This window comes from Myodes glareolus, chromosome 13 (assembly GCF_982192425.1).
Source record: "Myodes glareolus chromosome 13, mMyoGla1.1, whole genome shotgun sequence".
NCBI classification, from domain to species: Eukaryota; Metazoa; Chordata; class Mammalia; order Rodentia; family Cricetidae; genus Myodes; species Myodes glareolus.
In genome coordinates, this window is record NC_142038.1 from 21127734 (window position 1) to 21142250 (window position 14517).

At 50.1% G+C, this 14517-nt stretch overlaps 1 protein-coding gene across 2 annotated transcripts in view; it reads right to left on the reverse strand.

The window, feature by feature from the left end:
• Nucleotides 1–13927, reverse strand: part of Impa2 (inositol monophosphatase 2) — a 30999-nt gene extending 17072 nt beyond the window's left edge. Inside the window, exons 1-2 of one of the 2 annotated variants that reach the window (XM_048419116.3) lie at nt 13653–13927; nt 1570–1703 (exon numbers count right to left, since the gene is read on the reverse strand). In XM_048419116.3, the coding sequence (XP_048275073.1) occupies nt 1570–1703; nt 13653–13754 (236 nt within the window). In that variant the 5' untranslated portion in view covers nt 13755–13927. The remainder of the gene's footprint in view (nt 1–1569; nt 1704–13652) is intronic. The other variant, XM_048419117.3, reaches the window with a different exon arrangement.
• Between the last annotated feature and the right edge of the window lie 590 nt (nt 13928–14517).

The window sequence follows — 14517 nt, forward strand, 5'->3', positions numbered from 1 at the left end:
AACAGATATCTTCTGTGAGTACATAAAGCTTTCCCTGAAGCTATAAGTTTATTAAGAAAAACAACGCAGTGCTCGAGTGGGCTACCTCTTTACAAGGTGTTGGTTAGGAAGGTCCCTGAAGCCCCCAAACTATACAGGTTATTGCACTGTTGCTGGTTGCCCACCAGAACTAGAAAGGAAGCCCCTAAGGCTGAAGACGCCACGTACTTTGGTAGAGGACTTAAGCTGTCTCCCTGCTGACTAGCTTTCACAGTGCTGGGAAGTGTTATGAAGGCTTCGGAGGGGAGAGATGACACCGATGGTCTTACTCTGCTGTGGACACTGTGTATTACCAACCTGCTAGGCAAGATGTGCCTGCAAACTTTCCGAGTGGATGAGGCCCATTCCATAGGAGGGAAGGGTATCATGTATGGTATCGTGGAAAGTCTGTGGCTGGAGGCATTACAGATCCTAGCAGAGAAGTTACTATTAAATATTGACATCTAAGTCCACAGATCAGTGCTGCTGTCAACTTTGGGCAGAGAAAAGTCTTTTTGTGGTGGATGACAGTTACTGCAGACTTAGAACTTATCTAAGTGCTGAGAGAAAGTGACTGCTGAGTGTTTAGCCCTAACTGAGGTCCATCACCCGCTCCAAGGTTCAGGGAACACAGACGAAGGGGAGCAGGAAGAATTCACAAGCCAGAGGAAGGGGTGGAGTGTTGGGAACTGTCATGGTCTAGCTATGGCCTGGCTGTTACACTCTTGAACTCTCAGCAGCTAGAACCTGCACAAGATTGGACCTGTCAACAGTCCATCACGGAATGGGGAGGAGCTCATGAGCCCCAGCCCCTTCCTGAAGATCTACAGGTAGTTAACGGCTGGTGAGATGCCTGGGCCTTGGTAAATAGTCCCTCACCCTAAAATAACTCTTGTAAAAGTCATTGGTTCAGAGAGAGAGAGGGAAGGGGGTGGTGGACAGACAGACATGGAAGCAGGAGATCAGGACACTAGCTGGGAAGAGAAGCACCAGAAGTTGGAAGGGGACGGCAATGAGGAGTGAATAGGGCCAAAATGTTAATACACATATAAAAAATGTTATAATGAAAGCCACTGTTATATATATGCTAATGAAAAACTAAGACAAATAAACAAACCAAAAAAAAAAACAAAACAAAACCCCAAAGTTCTCATATGTCTGGAAGCAGAACTATAAAATAAAGCCAATATGATAAGCACAGTGTAAAGTAAATGACTAGTTCTTTGTCATGAAAGCAAGAATCTCATATTTACTGATCGAACACGTAAGTACTTCTGGGGAAAGAAAACTACAGAATAGTCTAATGGAACTATTTTTAATATACAGGTAAGAAATCAGAGGCTCTTCCATGTTCCTAAGCAGACGTGAGGACTAAGGCTGCCGAGGTAGCGGTAAGGGGCACAGAAGCAGTCAGTTTTCTCCCCTAAAAACGGAAGGACCAGGGCCTGGGCTTGGCAACTCGGGGTTTCCCACCTGCCCCTCAGTGACAAGGGGCAGTGCCTTTCAGCTGAGTGAGAGTTACCCGGGCATGCCTCCAAAGAGGGCACTCACCTGTGGGAAGGAAAACGCTTTCGCAGCTCAGAAACTATCAAGTCTTCTACACGGTGATCTGTCTCTGTCACCAGATCCGCAGCGGAGGTTTTGGTGGAGACATGCTTTTCTTCACCGAGGGCTTTCCTGATGATCTAAAACAAGAGCGCGGCAGGCGGTGAGAACTGTCGGCCTCCTCCTCCCCAGCCCTTTGTTTTGGGGGCCTGGCTGGCTTTGGCACGGTCTGCCGTTACCCTCCTCCTCCTTCAACAAGGCATCATATCATTCCCGGTTCTCAGGACCTCTAGGAACTGTAACCGCCCCAAGACAGACTCCCTACCTGAGACTCTACATCCAAATTCCATTTGAAACTCTACTCTGAAGAAAAGGTTTTGAAAAAGGCTGGAATGTCAACAGGAACTCCCCAAAGTAAGACAGCACGTCACAGGTTTGCCTCCTAGAGTTCCATGATTTCAAAACTTCCCTCTGATTCACTTCACGAATCACACAAACATGCGGTATGACTTGGAATGCAGGCTACAAACGCCCCCACGAGAGCTGAACTGTCAGAAGAACCAAGGATGGCTCTTGGTAATGTTTGCAGAACAGCACTAGCTGCCCATAGGGGCACGTCAAAGATACTGGAGGTATCTAAGGGACCACAAATGCAGGCTCCATAACTGGGCAAGCTGCAACAACTCTGGACTGAACCCACTGTAAGGGCAAGGCCTGGTTTAGCACCATTTCTGTTGGCCTGGAGAGTCCCAGAAACCTCTAGAGACCTCACCAAGAAATCAGCAGTAGGTCCATTGCTGAATGTTTCAAAAGGATACATTTCAGCTTGTGGGAGAGAGTGCCTCCTCCAGTTCTATCTGGGGCTGTTTTATCCCAGTGTGTCTAAAACTGGATCAAAGTGGTGGTCAGGAAACCTAAACAGACTTGCCCTATTCCCTCCAGAATCAGCTACCTCACCAAAGCATGCATTTCTCTCCAAAGTGCCGTGATGACGTCAATCCCCAGGATCTTCGTAAAGGTGGGAGGAGAAAAGTGGGGCACAAAGTTGTCCTTTGGTCTCTGCACACGTATCACGGGATAAATATATACATATATATATATGTATATATATATGCCCCACCCCCATGCACACATACATAATAAATTAATAAAAAAAGTACTACCCAGATTGGCTACTCAGACTTGATATCCTTGGTTCATTTATGACAGTCCATAGCATCCGACAAGCAGTACCTGGCCCACACTAATGTACTAATGATGCCAAGGTGGAACCCACATTACTGTGTACTAAAGATACCAAGGTAGAACCCACATGCCTATGTACTAATGATGCCTAGGTGGAGAGGACTTTAGTGGGGAGGAGGGCCGTAAACAGAATCTTTTAAATTACATTTCACTTCTGTGTTGTATGCGTGTGTGTGTGGCCATCTGTGAGCACACAAAAGCCACAGTGTACATGGGGAAGACAGAGAAAAATCTGCAGGATTTGGCATGTCCCAGATATCAAACTCAGAACCTCAGGCTTGGTGGCTCATCTATTCGGCCCACAAATGGAACGTTAAAGAACAGAAACATGACATCTAGTGGTCCTTACTCTCTGCTTCATGGTCCTTCCCATAACTGACCCATGATGAGCCTACCAAGGTGATGCTATGTTTGAATCTGGGCTCCAAAAATAACAGATAACCATGACAGATTTGAGGTGTGGTGGGCGATATGAAAAGCAAGAGGCCACCTAGAGTCCATTAACGTCAGCTCGCCGCTGTTCATATCCTGTCGGCCTCCAGCTTGCACTGCAGGGCTTCCTGTCTTGAATTGGCAATATCCTGCCTATGACCACCATGCTAATTCTCTTACAACACCAATTTACACATAGCGTCTGTGTAAGCAACCTCCACAGTGCTCATAAATCCAACACTCTTCACTGTCTAGTTCACACAGAACCTGACATCCTCCAGGATTCCCGATTCTGGGCCAGTCCAGGCCACTCGGCACTGTGTGTACCTTATACAGGGAAGGAGGTTCAGCGTGTGGGTGCACGCAGGAGAAAGTAAGAACAGGGGAGAGAGATCCATCTCAAGAGTCTAACAGGACCACACGGCACCAGAGCTTCCGGGATCTGCTGGAAGAAGACTGGTTGCTAGGTCAGGGTTGGGGTCTGAGGTCAACATTTCTGGCAAGATTCATCGCAGTAAGGAGGCAGGGTAGTTTTCATACCTTGGAGCAAGGAGGGTCACCGGGAGGCTGGGACAGTCTCATTTGGCATAAGGTATGTGTCGTGTGTGTGTGTGTGTGTGTGTGTGTGTGTGTGTGTGTGATATATCTCCATTTTGAAACCAGTGTCTCCTGGGACCTGCTTAAGAGGAAGCAGCCATGAAACCAGTCAGTTAGCCCAATACACACCCATGTGGCCTCCATGTAGAAGCTGGATTAAGAATTAAAGACAAAGATCTGGAAACTCCCCAATGGCTTTCTACTGCTGCCAGAAGGACCCCAAACACAACACGGCCAGATCCTTGCCAGCCTGTCACCTCACCTTCCACGGGTTACCACACCAAGCTGCTCTCCTATATCTGTCTCCGACTTCCCCGCTGATCGTGGCGGAATGTTCCTATCCAGGGCCTTCACCGTCTGGTCCTCCATCTACCTCCTTCCTACCTGTGGCTGTCTTGTAGGTGGAGCTGGCTGTGCTGCTCCCATAGCAACAAGAGCTCCACGACAGCAGAGGCTCCCTGACATTTTACCTAGCTGCTTGTTTTCTCCTCCAGCACAGAGCTGTGGGGATGGAAGGGCAGAGAGTGCTGGAGTGGTTCCTACCACATTCCTTGCAACAGGACCACTGATGTCTGTGTAAACACCGGCCACCCCAGTGTCTGTTCTCTTGCCTCCTTTTCTGGTTGTGCTAACCAAGGTTCCAATGGGCCCAGAGCCTGCTATCCTCGGGGCCTTCCTCATCTACTATCCTGCTTCCAAAGCTGAACTCAGTCTGCCTTAGGCACTCGCCCCCACCATAAGCAGCCAGCTGTACCTCTGTAGCCATGCATCTCCCCGTGCCACCTCCCCATTAAGCACAGATGGCCCTCACTACCCTGGATGTCAAGGTGACAAGGGAGGAATGCGGCAGCTTCTGGATTTGGCCTTAGGCATCTATTTTCCCTTCTTCCTTTTAGGATCAGAGCCCCCATGTTTCAGGAGGGCCCAGAGCTTCCTTCAAAGGTTACCCTGACTTCCCTCTTGTGCTGCTGGGTTTGGGATGGAGACATCACGGCAACTTCAGAGCCATAGCCTCAAAGACTGTACTCCCCTTCAGTGTGTTTCTTCCTTCACAAGTTTGTGATTCCCACTAATGTCAGCCAGGGCAGTCATAAGAAGAGGCCCTTGGCACAGGAGAAAGGACCTTGGCTCCTGGGGGTTCCACAGCACAGCCTCTCTCTGGGCCATATGTTAACTGCACTTCCTGAAGGCCAACAAGAGTCCCGTCTCTCGTGTCTACCCTCCTTCTTCCCATGCTCTCCCTCTAAGGCTGACATTCTTCTATGAGGCTTTCAGTGCCAGACTTTCCCATCTGTGGTGGTTTGAGTGAGCATGGCCCCAATAGGCGCATACACTTGAATCTTGAATGCTTGGTCACCAAGGGGTTTGAAAGAATTACAAAGATTAGGTGGTGTGGCCTTGTTGGAGTAGGTGGGTTTTGGAAGCCCCTGCCAGGCCTAGTGTTGCACTCTCGCTCCCGCACGCGCTCTCTCTCTCTCTCTCTCTCTCTCTCTCTCTGCCTGTGAATCAGGATGCACTTCCCAGCTACTGTTCCAATGCCATGCATACGGCCATGCTCCCACCATGATAATGGACTAAGCCTCTGAAACTGTTAGGAACCCACCAATTAGACGCTTTCGTTTCTATTCCAGTGAAGAGACACCATGACTCTTTTTATTTTATTGGTTTTTCGAGACATACGAGTTTCTCTATGTATCCCTGACTGTCCTGGCACTCACTTTGTAGACCAGACTGGCCTCGAACTCAAAGAGATTCACCTGCCTCTGCCTTCCAAGTGCTTGGAATAAAGGTGCTCACTATCGCCGCCCCACATGACCACAGCAACTCTTTTTTTCTTTTTCTTAGAGATTGTATTTATTTATCATGTATTCAGTGCTCTGTCTGCATATATGTCTGCAGGACAGAAGAGAGCACTAGATCTCATTACATGTGGTTGCTGGGAATTGAACTCAGGATCTCTGGAAGAGCAGCCAGTGCTTTTAACTACTGAACCACCTCTCCAGCCTCCACAGCAACTTTTATAAAAGAAAAACATTTAATTGAGGTGGCTTACAGTGTCAGAGGTTTAGTCCATTATCATCATGGTGGAGAGCATGGTGGCCTGCAGGCAGACATGGCGCTGGAGAAGGAGATGACACATGTTGATATGCAGGCAACAGGAAGTAGACTGTAACAATGGGTGGTACTTGAGCATATATGACCTCAAAGCCCACCTTCAGTGACACACTTCCTCCAACAAGACCACACCTACTCCACGAGGCCATACCTCCTAATAGTGCCTTTGCGATTATGACGGCCAATTACATCCAAACTACCAGTGTCTCTTCACAGCAACAGAACAGTGACTGAGACACCATGCTTCCCTCTGACTCAATCTGAAAGTCACCCCCTCCACAATAGCCTCCCCCCCCCCCCCGCAGAGACTAGCATTTGTTCCACAGGACTGCAACACAATGAAACCTGAAGGCTCCCCACTGCACTTAGCGTTTGGTGAGGACTCCTTCAAACTGTGTCCATCTCTCACAAGCGTGAGACTCTGCATGGGTTGCCACACCTGAGGGGCCCCGTGAACACTCGTTGATGGAGCAGATAAAGATGTCCTGCTGCCGTACAGAACCACCCACTAACCACACTAGTAAGTGTTCTTGGGGCATCATGTCTAACCTCAGGGACACTTATAAGCTTGGTTTTCTAGTTCCAAAAGACATGCAGTTGAGTACGAAGCTCAGGGGCTCTGTGGACAACTTGGGCCTGGTCACCAAGACCCCAGGGCCTCCATCCACAACCACTCCAGATTCTACAACAGTGGAGTAGCGTGGATTGGGGGTGACATGTTGTACCGTGATGTACAAGCTGTTAGGTTTTTTTTTGCCTACTGTGTTACCACAGCTGCCACAAAGACAGAATGTACCTGTGTCCTCCAATAGTGGGCAGGTGTATTCCCCTTAACCATCTCATGCACGCCATCGGGTCCTGGTCTCCACTAAGCTTTGTGCACTCCTTCTCCCGGCGCCACCCTTGTTTTTGGAGATGGGGTCTTGCTGTGCAGGCCAGGCCAGCACTGAACTGGTACTTTTTCTGCCTCAACTTCTGGAGTGTGGAGACTACAGGATGCAGCGAGGTAACTTGCTTGTTGTATCTTGCGCAGCAGGCCCTTCATACCCAGCCGGAAGTGTACTTGGCCTTGAGGCCACCCTGGGACCATTCCATGCCAGGCTCTCTAGTTATCCTCCTGCCTGCTTCCTCCCATCTGTCTCTCTGGACACAATGTCTGTTTTAGTTACTCCTAGCTACTGCTGAACACGTCACTGACTCTACCAATCACACCTCAGCACATCTAGGTCTGGGCTGAGCCCCCCCCCCCCCCTTGGTTAGTGGCTGGTAAACACAGCATTTAACTACTGGGGAAGGGCAGAGGCACTGACTGTCCTTTCCTTGGACTCAAAGCAGTCAGCCTTTTCCCTGAGCAGCTTCAGACCAAGCTCAGTTTCCACAGGCAGCATCTCCAGGATGGCGCCTGCCCAGGGGGACCCACACATGGGGATACTCCACAAATATACTTACCTTATCCATCTCCTTGCTCGTATCACTGATGGAGTAGGAAGGGTAAGCTACTTTTAATGACCAGAGCCTAAGTTCAACAGCTACTGGGGACCCTGTGCCACAGCACCCTTGTCTGGAGCAACAGTGGCACTGTTTTCAGGCACTGGCCAGGTGCCCATCTGACCACCACACTCCCAGACTCCCACCACTTTGCCTTTTGTAAGAACACAGACCTGAGGGCTGGAGAGATGGCTCAGAGGTTAAGAGCACTGGCTGCTCTTCCAGAGGTCCTGAGTTCAATTCCCAGCAACCACATGGTGGTTCACAACCATCTATAATGAGATCTGGTGCCCTCTTCTGGCATGTGGGCATACATGGGGGCAGAACACTGTATACATAATGAATGTATAAATAAATAAATATTTTTTTAAAAAAAGAACACAGACCTGACAAAATTCAATGGCTTATGGCAAGGCCAGAGACCTATTTCAAACATGCCACATAAAAATGTCAAGCAGAGGCCTAAAATCTGAGTTTAAAAAAAGTTTGATTTCTGGGGCTGGCTCTACATTTAAAAAAAAAAAAAAAAGGAGGGAAATTTAACTCCCAAATCTCCCACACCTTGGGAAGGTGATAGACCGTTTTCAGTCAAGTGATGAGATTTAAAGGCCTGTCACCCTGCTCTGTGGCCAAGGCTAAGCTGCTGTGGGAGATGGGAGTGTATGCTGAGTACCAGCTAAAGCTTTTTCCCATGACTCCTTCCCCTTAATCTTAGAGAGATTAATCATTCTATCAGCAACAAGTTAATGTGTACTGTTATGTTTTAAGCCCCCTTCCATGACTCTTTTCCCTTCATTCTGAAGAGATTTTAATCAGTCAATGAGCAACAAGTTAGTGTATGCTTTAATTTTTTTTTTTTTGCAGTTACTATCTACAGCATGTTCTTTGGAGACCTCCTGGCATGACTTTCTCCCCTCTCCAAAGAGCCCTCAGTTAATGTTTAATATATAAAACGTGGGCCCAAGTCACTAAAGTCTGAATTCCAAACTCAAAAAAGAAAGGTATCAGACAGCCTAAGCCAAGTGCCTATTCTAGCCAAGCATGCACCTCTCTTTCTCATGCCCAGTGGCTGACCCTCCAGGGCTCATCGTAGGCTTAGGCCAAGGCTTTCTCAGCTCCGGGATTCCGTACTCCATCTCAGCCACGCCATCTTCACAGGCACTCTTATTTGAATCCCTTGTGTCCTCCCCTCCACCCTCCTGAGCCCATCACCCAGTCTTCTTGACGATACAAATTAACTATGACATCTTTCAGGAAGCTGGCCCCACCTCTCAGGTCCTCTAATGACCTCCTCTGGGGTCCTTGGACAGGCTTCTGTGACTAATCTCTATCCACTGCAAAGAAACATCTGGCAGCACTTACCAGAGGCTAGGAGCAAGCAGAGACAGCAACACTGGGGTCCTGAGACTGGCTCAGCCTGGGGAAACCAAACCCTCCCCTCAACTCCCAGGAGAAGGCAGCTGCAGGCCAGCTGAGGCTGGAAGAGAGGGGTGGTCAGGACCCCCTCTCTTCTGCACCCTACTTTGTTCCCATCGCCCAGAGGCTTTACTCAGTTTCCACCTATCTCAGTGCTAGGGTTGGGGATGGAAACGGAATGCCTGGAACTGACTGCCAACTTTACACTCTTCTGGCTACGCGATTTTAGCCTTGTCCTTCCCCAGCCCCAAGGACTTATCGCCATTGGCAAAGCTTCCTTTGGGTTAGCAAAGGACCACCTGAGGGCCTCAAGAGACCAGGACTGGCGTTCCGCCAGCTTTTCCTCAGGTGAAACCGAAGAGGAATTCTACCAGACTCCCTATTTGCCAAGAACTACAGGTGCCAGACACAGAGGAAGTCTTCTCTCTGTGGAGAAGGTTCTCCGTTCCCATTTTTCTCAGACAGTTCTTGTCAGCAAAATGAAGTGTGAGAAATACAAAGAGGGACGACCCAAAGTTCCTTAGCTTGTTCCCTTGCGGGGAGGGGACCAAAAGTTAAATAAAATGTGGAAGCCAGGGCAGCTCACACATGTCTGTAACTCCAGTTCCAGGGGATCTGACACCTTCACACCAACGCACATAAAATAAAGCTAAATAAATTATTAAATCAAAGAAAAGAAAAACATCCCTTTCACCATGATTCTGTATAAGGAGATCAACAGTTGGCTTCTCAGGTGGGGTCAGGAACCTGGAAAACCAGCACAGTTTCTGAGTTTACGTGAGCTATTGCCTCACAAGGACTCTGCCCTTACGGAAGGCTCGGTGTGGCTCTATGGTGGAGTATTTGCTGGAAATCCTGGGTTTCAGCACTAGGGCAGCAGGAAAGGAAGAGGACCAAATGCTCAAAGGCTGGCTCCTTGGGGAAGGGGGCCAAGTGAGGCAGGGACAGAAGCAGATGGGGAGACTGTGGAAATGTGAGGTCACCACCCTTTCTCACCTCCTCAGCGGCAGATGTCTCAGACCAGGCAGGAGAAAGGAGCCACCAGGACAAAGAGGTTACACAGGGGCATCTGGGACTCTCCCGAAGAGACCCCAGGAGCCCAGCCAGGGCTGATGGCATCCTGTAGGCTGACCGACCTCTCCATGTTCACATCTCCTCTCCTGCAACCTGGATCTGCTCATCTCTTGGTCGAGACATCCCCTGGTCGCCCATGCACCACACGCTTGGAACGGCCCCACACCTGCTCCGCTCCACCTACAGCTCACTGTCTCCGGACACCGCAAATCCCGCAGGCAACCTGATTTTCAGGCCCACATCCCTGACGCCAACCTAGCACCTCTTTCCCTCATAACCCACACCCAACCCAAACTGTCACCTCAGCCTTCAAAAATCAATCATTTTCCACCACTGCTTTACACAGCTCAGTCATATTCGTGTGGGATCCACAGAGCAGCCAGGCGGGGTCTGCCTGCTGAGCTGCACACAGGACTCTACACAAGACCGCGCTCACAAACATTAACATAGGGCTGAAGTTCCCAAGCTCCTCCACACATGTTGCCTTGTGGAGAACTCCAGTGTTTTAGTGCTGTGGTTTTAAAACAAATAGTATCAAAGAAGTAACATGTGCAAGACATCTGAATCAACAATGAAACAGTCTCAATTCCTGCGACCACCTTTTGCAAGTGCACAGAAGTCAGCTACTGTGACTAGATATGACCTGCCCCTTTCAACCATGATCAACTCTCTGTCAGACCTGGCATCCACTGGGACTGAAGAGGGTGTGGTCAGATTGGGCAAGGAGGTGTCAGGAGACATACCTAGGTTTGATGAGACCTATCTGTGGGACGTGCAAGCATTATCTGTCTCTAAGTTATTGTTAGCCAGCCAGGAAGGGATGGCTTTCAGATATGCTCTTCCAGTTCACCAAACCAATTGTCCTGGCCCGCTGTCACCATTACTCGGTACAGAGAAAGGAGTATACCTGTATGGAGCAGCCGGCATCAGAAAGGTGTGACTATCCGGATATATGAGTTTTTTTTTAAAAAAAATATTTATTTATTTACATTTTACATACATTGGTGTTTTGCCATGAGTGTTGGGTCTCCTGGAACTAAAATTACAGACAATTATGAGCTGCCATGTGGTTGCTGGGAATTGAACCCGGGTCCTCTGGAAGAGCAGTTAGTACTCTGAACCACTGAGCCATCTCCCCAGCCCCGATACGTGAGGTTTTTAATGCATGCAGTTGGGAGCAGGCCTGTTCAACACTCTTTTCTACAGTACAAGCAATATATAAAATATAGCAGCACTAAAGAAACTTTAAAGTTCTCAGTTGACGACAACTGTAAAATTTTAAACTATATTATCAAAACTTTTCTAAACCATCGATAGATAATAAATTCAATTTTGCAGTAGGAAAAGCTGTTTTTCTTTCTATTACCCTACAGAAAATACTACAATGAGCTGGCATTACAGCGCACACCTATAATCCCAGTATTGGGAGGCAGAGCTAAGGGGATTGATCGTAAGGTCAACCTGCGCTAAATATGAAGACTGTCAGAAGGGAAGAAAGAACAGAAGGAAAGAGAGAAAAAACACAATAAGGGCTGGGGGTGTAGCTAAGTGGTCGAGCATACGCTAGCCCTGGCTGATGTCCCTCGCAAAACACACATGCATGTACCTACCCACATGCACGTGTGCTCGAATGCGTGTGTGCACACATACATCACACACACACACACACACACACACACTCTTTAGCATGTGAGCGGTTGGGACTTCTGAAGGGCAGGGACAACTCCAGTAGGCTAAGGATAAATGGGTGGAGGGCGAAGGAGGAAAGGGGGAAAGAAGAGGGACAGCAAGGCAAGGGGCTTCTCTGAGTAGGAAGCTCTCTCAGGATGGAGCAAAGGGGACTTGAGAGGAGATAGTGCAGTCTGGGGACACTGGACAAATATCTCGGGAGCTCACTCCCTTTGTGGCCGGGACCTTGTAGCAGGCAGCACCCAGACCCTCAGCTGGCGATGGAGAGGAAGCAGCCCCTGATAAACTAGTAGAGCATTGGCACAGGTGGACCTGTGCCCCAGGAGGACTCAAAGATGGCACCCACCGTCTTTCTGCCCTCACCGGGCTGCCTTGCTACAGGCTGCTTTCTCCGGTCAGTACCCAATTCCTACAGATCATTTAGAGAATCTTTCCCTCTTTACAGGTTAGTTACCACGACCTTGCGTGTCTTCTGTTTCTCTCAGCCTTTTCCCTCGCTCAATGCCAGCCAGGCAGGAAGCTGCATAATTCCCAAGAGGGCGCCCAGAGTCCTGAGCTCCCTGACCAGACTCCTAATGTCAGAATCTTTATTTCACTGCCTTTTTTTTTTTTAAAGCTTTTTTGCTGTTGGGAAATTGCAAAAGCACCAATCTCTTTGAGTTAAAATGTACAAAACCCTTAAGAACTGTGCCTGTGGTACTGCAAACTTCCGATGAGCACCGCAGATTAGGAAAAATGACTTAAACCTCCATTTCTTTAAAGATTGAAATCTGAAAGGCCACAGAACCTGCAACTCCACTCAACAGCTTTCACACAGCAGTGCCTAAGTCCTAGTTTCTCAAAGTCCCCAGGAAGAAAAGGTTGTAGAGCGGAGATCACTCTCTCTGGAAGGATGCTCTTGTTGAAACAGAAGCGAGGAAATGGGAGAGAGGGCTGTTACTTCCTGCTCCCAGAGGATCTATTTTCTAGGGTGAGGGTTTGCTCTGAGTTACAAGCTTCATCAGTCGTCTGGGAAGGGCTGGACTCTCCCTAATGCACAGGGTAATTTCAAAGTAACTGTTCTTCGGGTTGTTGCTATGTTGGGATTGCTTTGTACGTGTTCTATACCACTGGGCTCCATCCCCAGCACCATGGCAACACCTTTTAATACATCCCCTTTAGAATATTTTCAGATACACCTGAAATAATGCCCCCCCCTTTTTTGGATATAAGTCTTTCTGTGCACAGCACTAAGGTAACTCCTGCCCCCCTCCCCCAAGTCAGCAGTATGCAACCACATTTTAAGGAGCAAAGCACGGTGCAAGGCCTGCTCTGACGTCCTGGGGAGCCAGTGCATATTCACCCCACCAATATTATAAGTTCTGCACTGCTGAAGAGACCGAGGAACAGTTAGGGGGAGAACACAAAAATTTATAAGAAAAACAGAGACTCCGCGGCTAAGTTTTCACACCCAGTCTGGTTTTCTTCAGCTTTGCGCTGGTTTCCATCCTTCCGGCAGTTTAACGAGTTCCTCCTGAACTCGGGTCTGTGCCAGTCACTCCCCGGAGGCGCTCTCAGGCTGTGAGCCTAGGCTGCCTGGGCTCAGGATGCCCGAGAAGGACAATCAGCTGCAACCCAGCCAGAGCTCCACGCTCCTGGGGTTGAAACAGGGGGCCTCGACAACCCGGCTGCAGGATTGGCCCTTAAAAAGAAGTAACTGCGGTATTCTAGCCTGGGAGGGACGTTTGCTTTCCAGGTGACTCAAACGCCAAGGTCAAGTACCCAGCAGTTGGCCATTCCTTCGCCAAACGAGGGGCGCGTCCCTCACGCTTTCCCGAAGGCTGCGCCCTTCTTCTCGCCATGGTGGTGACCCCATGCTCCCCAAGCTCGCCTCCTCCCGCTGCAGGGGGGTGAAGGGTCAAAACAAGGTGCGCCCCAGAAACAACACAGGCCCTGTCCTTGCAACTCGCTCCGCTCCCGCCCACGCGCCGGCAGCACGCCCACGCTGCCCATCTAGGGGGTGCCTCAGGGCTGGATGTGGCCACCGTGCTCACCTGTCCCGCTCGCAACGCCAACTGCACCGCCACTTCGAAGCACTCGTCCCAGGGGCCCACTCCCCGCACCGCCTCCTCCTCCTCCTCGCTGCTCGGCTTCATCGCGGCTTCGCCGGGCCCCGCCACCTTCAGCTCAGTTCCGCGTGCTGCGGCCGGACCCGGGCACCCACTCGTTGCAGCCGCCAACACCGGAGGCTCCGCACGCTCTTTTCGCGTTCCCGCCAAGCCGTGCCTCAGCCCGCGCGCCGTGCAGCAGGAAGGCCAGCAGAGTTACAGCGCAAGTAGGCGCGACTCGTGCCCCACCCCCTACGCCCCATTTGCCCCGCCCTTTCCCCGCCTCCCAATTCAAGACCTTGCCCCGCCTTCCCATCCCAGGCCCCGCCTCTCATCATTAGTCCCTCCTCCCCACAACAGCCTCCGCCCTGCGTTCTTTGTCCCACCCCTCACTGTTAGCTCCGCCCTCTCCCGCCCCCACCTCGCTCCCCACCCCTGCTCGCCCCGCCCAACCACGCGGTAAGTCACGCCCACTTCTCAGCCAGTCCAGACCAGGCTGCTGCGGGGAGGGCAAGGTGGGCACTTCCAGGTCCCGGCGGCCGGTGGTGGGCGGCCTTTGTAAATCCGTCTGCAGCTGAGCCTCTGGCACTCATTCACGAGGGCACGTATTGCCAAGGTGTCTCTCGGGTGTGAGGTGGGTGGGAGCAGCAAGCCAAACACCAAGACAGTCACAGGGGTTTGTAAACAATTAAACTCAAAACTTGTTTGGAGCTGGGACTGTGATTAGAATTTCATTGGCGAGGAGTGACCGTTTTAACCTTGGGCGCTGAAGGCTAGTCCACGCCTACTATGAAAATGCAAACACTAGGAA